The 10,438-nt window shown below is 27.7% G+C and overlaps 1 protein-coding gene across 2 annotated transcripts; it reads left to right on the plus strand.

The window, feature by feature from the left end:
• Positions 1–4,484: 4,484 nt before the first annotated feature.
• LOC116774827 (uncharacterized) lies at positions 4,485–6,504 on the plus strand. Of its 2 annotated transcripts, none has more exons than XM_032667599.2 (4): positions 4,485–4,613; positions 5,373–5,559; positions 6,089–6,201; positions 6,291–6,504. In XM_032667599.2, exons 1-4 carry the CDS (start codon positions 4,517–4,519, stop codon positions 6,428–6,430), a joined length of 537 nt encoding a protein of 178 aa, XP_032523490.1. In that variant the 5' UTR covers positions 4,485–4,516; the 3' UTR covers positions 6,431–6,504. The 2 variants fall into 2 exon arrangements, 1 of the variants encoding a protein (XP_032523490.1); XR_009753084.1 differs by lacking the exon at positions 4,485–4,613 and adding an exon at positions 4,801–4,964.
• Positions 6,505–10,438: the final 3,934 nt, after the last annotated feature.

Below are 10,438 nucleotides of genomic sequence, written 5' to 3' on the forward strand. Positions count from 1 at the left end.
CATTTACTTTATGGTATTCATTATCCTTTATATTTTATACTATTTTTTTGTTATTTTGAAACGAACGTAGGTTGAAAACCTGCGCTGTTTTAAAGGATCTTCTGGTCTTTTTAAAACACATTTGTATATATTTGAATATAATTGTGTACTAATTTATAAAAGATGGAATTTTCTTATACTATTTATTATTACGTTTTAAAATCATTCGTTAGATTTTTCAAATTGTTTACTTATTATAACTAAAATTTTGTGGGTTAAATGAAAGATTTTCGAATTTAAAATTTTTTAAAAAGCTGGAAACTTATCAGCAAATGAAGACAAACGTGAGAAAGTTTTTTATATGATTGCGAAAGTTTTATTTTATAATATAATTTTAAGAAGTCATAGAAATCTTATATAACAAAGTATTTGTTTTTTATTAGTCGACAAATAAATAAATTTCAGGTTGCTCACATTTAGATTATCCTTGATGATTTACTTTAAAATTAAATCTAAACATAAGAAGCTAAAAAACTCACTGACAAAAAAATTACGAATGTTTTTGTAAAATAAAAACGTTAAAATACTTTCAGGTGTTGTTATATAAAGCTGTCATTTAATCCTTGAAAATAATTTATGGTTTGGTGGAAAATACACTACAATCCGTTCGACTAACATGTAAGTTCTGTCAAAAAAAATAAATGACTTAATTTTAGTAAAACTAAGTTAAAACTAGATTTACCAAGTGAACGGCCACGTTATAGCTGGTTCGAAAGTCAGCCAAAAAAGTGTTCGAAATTTAGAAATGAAGTTGATTTGGAATAAATATAAGTTAATATTTATTTGTACAAATATTACAATATTTAGCTGATATCTGGCAATTGTAAGAGCTCAACGAATTAAAGACTTCTAATAATATTCTAGAAGATCTTTAAGTCTTTGTTACATATGAAGTCTTTTAAATGTGATTTTGACACCATTCAAGAAAGTCGTTAGTTAGTAAACAACTTCCCTTAATCAGCTAAAGAATGGGTTGGAAATGTAAACATTTCGATCACAACTCAGTTTAGTATTAAAAGAAAAACTGTGAAAAATTAAATACATTAATATAATTAATCATTTCAATTTTTATTTTATGTTTGGATTTCAAAGTAGAAATAATACGTATTGGTTTATTTTCTTCATTATTAACCGACTTCAAAACACAACGTAGGAACACAAGAACTAAAAAGCTAAAATAATTTTACACTTACATACTATTTCCTAACCTAACCTATCGTATAATAAATTTGGAATACCTGTACAAAAATCGACTAATCACTTAATATAGATAAATGAACACTATTTTTATTTACTTTCAAATAACCTAATTTAATACCCATTAGTAGTAGCCATTTCTTAATATCTAATATATTTTTTTAAGTCAATGCCTTAAGTTTAGAGCGATATGATTGTAATTTCTTAGTAAATCGGAGTATTGCAGGTTAATATTACTGTTGGTGACTAAATATCATTAATTTGTATGAAATTAAATTTTAAATAAAAACCAATGACAATCTTATTGTAAAACCATAAGAGGTATTTTGATCTAAATATCAATAAAATTGCTATAAACCTAGTAAATAAATGTATGTACAAAAATAAACAAATTCCGATAGCATTAAGTATTTCCAGACTACTTCTTCATGTCGTCTCGAGAATGGTTTAAGATAATTGGGAATTTGCATGAAAATGATTTTGCAAGTAAAGTTCAGTTAATAAATTCTTTGATACACATAAAATACCTAAGTAAGAATAAAATTAAATTTTTATAAATTATTATTAAATAAATAAATAAATAAAAGTGGTCCAATATGATATAAAAATCACGTGATGTGAACGTGATGTGATTGGTCTGACGTCATTGTTCGTATTATACAATCACAACAGCTGATCAGGCGTGTTTATAAAAACATTATGTGAGAGGATTGGCGCGAACAAAGAATGGAATATGGACAATGGACAAATATTTTTTTTTATTGTTAAATAGTTTAAATGTTTATGAATAAAAAAATAATTCATTTTTTTTTAATCATAAAACGTAACTATTTGCATAATGGATTGAAAAATCATGCAAATACCATATTATACTGTTCGATTTTGATCCTTAGTTAGTACAGGGTTAATGTTTATTATTGAATACATTTCTTTATCAAAAATATTTTCATAAATTACATTAGAATACTTTAAGAATTTTTACAGTTTTAATGAGCGGTGATAATCCTGATATGTGTTCTCAAGGGAAAATTTTTAATAAATCGAATTGTTTTGGTTTGATAGTCGTGAAAACAGAAATATAGAATTTCTATTTCAATTTTATACAGAACATTTTTTGTTCATTTATATACAAATAAAATAAACTCGTTATTTTCATTCATAGACAAAACGTTTTTCTTTTAATAGACTAATATGTGAATAAAAATGATTATATTTTATTTGTAAACAATGTATGTATGTAAATATCTGTTTATATATTTTGATTTAGAGATTTTTTTATTTAACCCCGAAGCAAAAAAGAGGTGTATTATATATACACACACATATATATGGCAATGGTGGCAAACGACCTGACTGCCTACTTGATGGGCAGTAGCCACCATCGGCCATGGACGTCTGCAACATGAGGAATGTTATGGTTGCAACATGCGTTGCCGACCTTGATTGTTGAGGAAGGAGGACAGGGTGGGAATAAGGATAAGACAGGAAAAGATGGGAAGAGGGAAAGGGTATCCGGCTCTCTCATTCATCGGACGAAACGCAGCCGTGAAAGACTTTTTAAACATGAAAAGTTTCTTTTCAATTGAAACCCAGTTTCCTTGCGGTGAATATCCAAATTAATGTTGCATTTATGTGACACTTTTTCAGTTTTTGTGTAATATTGTCCTTGGACATTTGTTATATTTATCCAGGGGTTTTAGTTCTTCCGTAAAAGATTACGACGAATCTTTTAATGCTAAATTATACTTTGCAAAGCAGACCGCGTACATGATACGTAAAAGGAAAATAACAATTGTGAAACAAATAGAAATATTTTTTTTTTATAATAGCATTTAAATTAGGGGGTCTATATTTGATATTTCAGTATTTTTTTAAGAAATAGGATAATTACAGTATGCATGATAATGGGTGCGTATTGTCATAATTATTTTCACATTTATACAATCTGAAATTTTGAGCCTTAAAATATAATATTTAAACGGAATAGAAAACCATCAAAAACATCAGATTTCTAATAATTCGTGCCATGCACACAAGTAGGTATATCAACTTTCTTTATATACAATCATTAAACAAGTTTGAGAGTCTTTACGGAGATAAATTTTATTTTTGAATAACGTTTTCCTCGGATGATTACTGATAAAAATATAAAGAAAAAAAAACAATTTAAACGAAGTATTCAAAACGTCTGTGCGATAGTAATGTCAGAAATAAGAAATACAAACAAAAATTAAGTGAAAACTGACTAGGTAACGAATCTCTGAAGTTGCACGTACAGTTCTCACTCATTATATCTAAATAAGACAATAATACTATCATTTCTTTAGAGACTAGATCATTTAACTGTTTGTTCAATATGTGATTCTTTTTTTAATTTATAAGTATTGCTTTTGATTTAACTCAAATGATTTGAAATACACGAAAGTGACTTGAAAAAAATTATCAATAATGCTTATTTTAAATTGAGTTCAAATGAGAGATTTTATTTTGAATTTACTTTATACCTGGAAATAAATTAAATATTTTTTTATACATGAAATATTTAAGGAACATGTTAGTGAACTGATAAACAGTAAGCGCAGAAGTAAAATAATGGAGGTGTGTTAGTGTTACTTGATGATATTGAAGATTATTCTTAGATGATAGAATTTTTACAAATATATAAACGTAAATATTTACTATGATTTATATGCCAGAATTAAAGTTATTGCTTGTTGTTTAAAAATAAATCTATCATTCAAAACACTAACGATCGAGAAATATTACCTGAACCGCTTAAGACACTGAGGTCTTAGTGTTTAATGCGAAATAGCATGATTGATCCATTACTAATTTAATATTAATTCAATAATCTTACAATTTATTGACAGTTGACAAGGACGGATAAATTAAGAACGACGTCAAACGAACAAATAATAGTAATGGAAAATTAATCTTAAACATTTTCCCTTTATGAATACTGTATTAAGATTCCCATATAAAACTTCATTTAAACAAACAATTTAATTTACAACTATCGTTTCCTTAACTTTATTGTATAATTCGTCTCAGATGATTATGTAAAAAATATTGTGATTACAATTAATAAATATAGGAAGGATCAGAAATATATATAAGTCTTTGTGCTAAAATCTATTTGTACCATACTGCAGTTTTCAATCGAAATCTTAATGAAGACATGCTAATTAAAATCACTATTAAAATAGCAAATGAAGTATTGCGTGTATGAACGCTTTCATTAGGGAACATTGGATTAGTTCTTTGACACAGTAGTACTTTGATGTGTCTGATAATGACTGAAGTATGTATCTTCGTAATACTTTTGTTTATAATACAATGTAGAACACAAGAAACCACTATGAAAACAATTATAATAGGTAAGTTAAAACTTTAAAAAATAATTCTTATGTCAGTTTAATAATAATTTAGTCAAAACCTTTAGCGATATTTGTTAGCAAGGAAAGTTAGAGCATTCGGGAATTGGTTTAAAATATAAAAATTCTAGTATGTTATGTGAGTGTCAAATGTCAATCATATTAATTTTATAAAGTAGTTAAATTCTATGAGAATACCATGTTTTTCTGTTACCTAATTGCCTATATGAAGACTATGTGAAATTTTTTTGTCAGCTTGTGCTTAAGTGTTACAGCCTTGTAATATAAATTAACGTGCTTACATAAAAACAACTTACGATATGTATATTAAACAAGTATAAGAACTTCTCACTGGTATGTTTTTTCTTACCAAGATTTCATAAAAAACACTGATTTTAAATGACCAATAAATTAAAAATATTTTATTTCTATGTCTTGTATAAGTTATATGCAAATAAGAAATATTAAAGTTATTACAATATTAATTCAGTATGTAATTGAATAAGAAACTTAATTTCTATATATAGACTATACAAATATATGCATTTTAATTATTTATTAAAAAACTAAAAGAACAAGATAAATATCTCCACCGTTTTTGAGAAAACGAAAGAGGAAAATTATACTATTCATAAATTTTTTTGATGGTTGATGTATGATAAAATCAACGTAATTCCGTATTTGTTGCATGTAAAGTCTCACATAAGTACAATCAATGGTGTGTATACACAGTGCTATAGGTGTCTTTGTAAATAATTTCAGAAACGACCACAGAATACGTCACATATATCACAGACATACCAGAGGAGGATGTCGAGCAGGCTTTAATTCACGGTTATGGTCGATACACGACCCAGTCCTTCTTATATGATAATCACCAATATGAGAAAGCTTTCCCCGCGGACTTCGAAAGATGCTACGACGACATGATAAAGTGCAACACTGCCGTGTATGTTACATGAAGTGGTATAAATTAGGAACTGTTTAAATATTTAGTATGCAGTTTTAGATCAGCTATTCATACTGTTGCTGGATATTCGAGAAAAACTATGAGAATTTAATTAAAAATCTATCGAATTTCTAAAACTTATGAGCCTTACTTCAACATACTTTATGTCCCACTAGAATAGCAATTAGTTTTCAATGTTACGATGGCACGGCGTCGTGATGGTAGCGCTTATCAAGCAACGTCACATATTATACGACATTTTATCCATACAAACTTTGCTTCTAAGTTTATTTTTGTTATATTTTAACCAGTTCGTGGTATCAATTACAAAACGGCTGTCGTATTTTTGTTATCAATTCTAAATAAAGATAAACTCAGATTACTATTCACATGATCAATATTTAGCTAAACTCCTACTTATAGTTTAAAATGATGCCGTTTAAAGAAAAACGAGATTATAAAAATTAAGTTGGAACATCAAATTTCTTCTTATTTTACAAGAGATTTATATTTATTCATATTTTTCTAGAATTGTTCCTAAACCTGTCTGTGTCTACAACGATCCAAGCGATATGGATGAGGGTTATAGGCTTTTCTTGACATACTGTGACGCATATTTCGACAATTGCCTAAGAGGAATGAGTAAGTTTACTAAGTGTCCTAAGTGACAACACAATGATTTAGCACAGTTATATTCTGTGAAATACGTATTTGAAATATTTTTATTTAAGGATTTTGGCGTATACTGGATTTTGGTCGATGCGTAATGAATTATCAAGCTAAAGAATTACAATCTATTATAAAAACCAGAAAAAAGTATGGAACGAGTTTTAGAGAACTCTATGAATTCATATCATCAAACAAGGAATAAAATGATTGGGGATATATCTTGATATCATAATAATATAGTATAAATCAAAGAGATAATAAATTAAATATCGGAAACTTGTGTTTTCATCCTCAAAAACCATATAATGCCTTACAGCCTTGAGAGAAGGCGATTAGAATTTAATATTACACGAATAGTGTTTATTCTACCTCCTTATAATAAAAAAAGATATGAAATTGAGAAGGTATCGAGCTATAATGAATAAGAATAATTTTTATTAAAGGCGACATTAAAGTTCCGACTCGGAAAGAACATCGAAACTTAAATCCCGTCATAATTTAATAAGGCATTCAAATTGTTAAGTTTCTTTGAGAGCTTTGCGAAGTTGGAGTTGGTACGTTGGGCTAAGACGTAATGAATTTGTCAGAGATTCATTCTCGAATGTTTGTTTAAAATTGTTTTTTTTTTCATATATTAAACATCTAAGTGCACGTTGCCTATTTTTCTTACTTAGTAAGATTTCAACCGTATATTTTTTTTAATATTATAATGAATGAGTGAGACAGTTGTAAAATAAAAAAAATAAAGATATAATTATTCCGAATATTTTGAAATTACTTACACATTTTATAGCGCACATGTGATTTAATTCTCTTAATAATGTTTAATTATGAGATTGAAATGATTTCAGTACTATACTTAAACCGAAAAGAATTTTAACCTAGTTATCATAAAGACAATTTTTAACCACCATCTTTTTGTTCGTTCATGCCATCAAGAGCGAATTAATTAAAGTAAATTTTGCACGATGCTTATAGTTATCTGATTTTAAGAAAATAATACTTAATTAGATACAGTACTGGAAGCGTATCTTTAATTGTTTTGTCAACTAAGCTGAAAAATGAAACCAATATTTTCGGATTACTACGTATTATTTTTAATATTTTTAAAACTACTTGCTACCGACGTTTCGGTTACTGAGCCAAAAAATTATTAAAAGTATTATAATTTGTTATGTACATAAGTATGTTATTAGTTTTTTTAATTTATATTTGTTTATTTTGCGAGATTTTTTTTTTTAATTTGATGCAATTATGGGTTTTATATAATAATGTAATAAATAATAAAATAGCGTGTAGTAATCCGAAAATATTGGTTTCATTTAAATGAATACTCGCGAAAGTCTTAGATTTCATTAAGTTATTAACTTAATTATTTATTAACTTAACTTATTTATAAAATTAACTTAAATTTAGTAGCAAAACTGTAGCTAAGGCCCTTACTTTAAGTTTCATTTATGAAGAGTATACAATATTTTTATGATAGTCCCTTAGTAGACAATACACTGTCTCAAACTCATAAGTGGTGAGTACGATTTACTGTCATTTTTGAAAGGGAAAGTGACAGCTTTTGCACGGCAGTGTAACAGAAAGAAACATAATATAATTTGCGGGATTACGAGTAGTAGTAGTAGTTTATATAAATAACGGTGTAACACATTTTTTAATAGTTATTTTTAAACGTAAAAGACACGAGTCAAAGTTATTTTGCGGATACTGGCTTTGTTTTGTTTTGTTGAATATTTGAATTTAATATTTATTTGTAAGGGACTAGGGTCTGATTTAAAATTTTCCATAATTTATAACGCATATTGCGGCCGTATTATAAAAATATATTTAATAACAATTTTATAACAACAATGTTTCTCTCGAATGCATTTTTGAAAACATATTTTGGAGTAATTAAAAATATTACTTTTCATAGCAGGTCTTATAGTCTCATAACAAAATATGTGATAAGATAATCAATAAACTTACGAGTACATACTCCTACACTAGTAATAAATATATTTTGTTGTAGTTAGACAAAGTCATCGTTAGATTTAAGCGATGAACTGTCTCAGTAACAACTTTAAGGACATATATGTCCTTAAAGTTGTTACTGAGACAGGGACTGTTACTGTCCCATTATAATGGGATTTAAGACTTTCGCGAGTATTCATTTGAATAAAACTAGTATTTTCGGATTTACTACGGATTACTATGACGACATTTGCATCTCTTCTGCCCCTGATCACGGTTGCTGCAAAGTAACCAAAACGTCCGGAGTATGTAATTAAAATAACAAAAAAAACGCGGAACGAATCCGAATATATTAGTTTTCTTTTTATTTCAAGACAACATTTATTCAGTACAATTTAATAATTATTTTTTTGAAAAACCAACTTTTTTAATATGTTTATAGCAAACGCATAATAATCGACAAATGCACTCACTATAAAGAGGGTCGACTATTGAAAGATATTTGTTAACTCCATTTCTGTAAAAATTCTTCATAAATGTATCTCTCATCAATATTTATTGATAAAGTTATCTTAATAAAGAAAAAGAAATGGGTGACGCTGTTAGTATTATTTTTCATGATATTCAAGACAGTTTTACTTTTTAGTCGACGGTTAATACATTTTCTATTGTCATTTGGATGTGAAGCTGACGACCCTATCTTTTAATTAATTATGATTTAAAATAAAAGAAAATGAACCATGATTACATAAGATATTTTCCTCAGGTTTTTCCCAGGCTCTAACATTGGTAATGAAAATTACATTGTCTGAATAAAAAAGTTCACAGTAATTTTATAATATTTCATATAATTATTTAAATAATATTTATAACTAGAAAAAAGGAAAATAAATTTTTAAATAAAAGTATATATTCGTATATGACGGAGCGGTTCAACAATAGAAAATTGATTAGAAATTTTACTTAATCCGACGTTTATATTACTTTTCAGAAAGTGTTAGCTTTTAATGTTCTAACAGTATTCTGCTTTGGATAGCTATTTGGAGAATTCCAATGATTATTTTAGGGAAATGTTGAGCACAAGCTGACGGAGTGCAGCTAAAGCTAATAGCTATTTTAATCCGATTTTCTCTGTTGAGGTACTATCCAGTTTATTTAAGTCACAATATGAGTCAAGCTTAATAACTGCAGTGAATCAGAGTATTCAATAGGTAAAGCTATTTAAAATATGCGTTAATGATTAATAAAAAGAAAAGTTTTTTGAAAGTAATTTTGTTTATGAAAGTGAAGCTTTTTTTTAGTGGTGTTCCGGTCAGTAACGATTTACCTTTATATCGATATTTTTACTATCCATTATTTTGGTATTTCAAAATAATCTTTTATGTTCTGTACTTCTATCACATCACCGTCTCTCTCAGATTTCTGTTCCATTGTTAAATAATTTTTGGTTAAGCGTCACTTAATGTTCGCTTTCAGTACAGTTAAGAATTCATTACGAGCTCAAAGACAATGCCTCAATTCTATTTTATAATAATAACCTACAAGGAAAAATTTAAGATAATATTTCCTGGGAGTACAAGATATTTTTCAAAAGGAAGACCTGTGTGCTGATATACTTTTATATAGGTAAAGAATGGGTCAATCATGATAAGATAGTGAAATGGGATTCCGTTTGTCTCGGTGTTGCCTGACCAACGATAAAGATAAGTATATGTCGGACATAAAAATTAAATCTTCTACAAATTAAAAATGAAACTTCACAGAATTTTAATAAGTCCAGAGTCTGGATGTTAAATAGCGGTAATGAAAGTAAACGTTAAAAACAAAAACTAAGCTGCAGTCCAAAGTTCGAAAGCTTTTAAGAGAAATTAAATTCTTGTGGACTTAGACCGAGAACCTTACACGCCTACTATGTTGAAGTTTGAGATAATATTTCTTGTTAGCACCTTTAAAGTTTACTTATAGAACATTTTAGTGTGGTTTTATATAAAATTTGAAATTACAAAGTTTAGTGTACACAAAAGCATCCTAATTAATATGAGGCAAAATTCTAACAAAATAACTTGTGGAAAAGTACATATCAGTGCAATTCCTATTATTAGAATAATCAATAATTGGGGGTAGCTGAAATTATCAGGTGTCACCTGCATAACTACCTGCGTAGCAACCTATTCAAGTGTAGTCACAACAATGGGTGTCGGTTGACATGAGTAGAGGCGAGAGTATAGATCACAAACAGGATTTGTGA

Source organism: Danaus plexippus, chromosome 23 (assembly GCF_018135715.1).
Source record: "Danaus plexippus chromosome 23, MEX_DaPlex, whole genome shotgun sequence".
Classification (NCBI taxonomy): Eukaryota; Metazoa; Arthropoda; class Insecta; order Lepidoptera; family Nymphalidae; genus Danaus; species Danaus plexippus.

Coding starts and splice junctions, on each gene's coding strand:
- LOC116774827 (XM_032667599.2), top strand. CDS start 4,517: ATGTGTCTGATAATGACTGAAGTATGTATCTTCGTAATACTTTTGTTT. Junction 4,614..5,372: donor TATGAAAACAATTATAATAG/GTAAGTTAAAAC, acceptor AAATAATTTCAG/AAACGACCACAGAATACGTC. Junction 6,202..6,290: donor CAATTGCCTAAGAGGAATGA/GTAAGTTTACTA, acceptor TTTTTATTTAAG/GATTTTGGCGTATACTGGAT.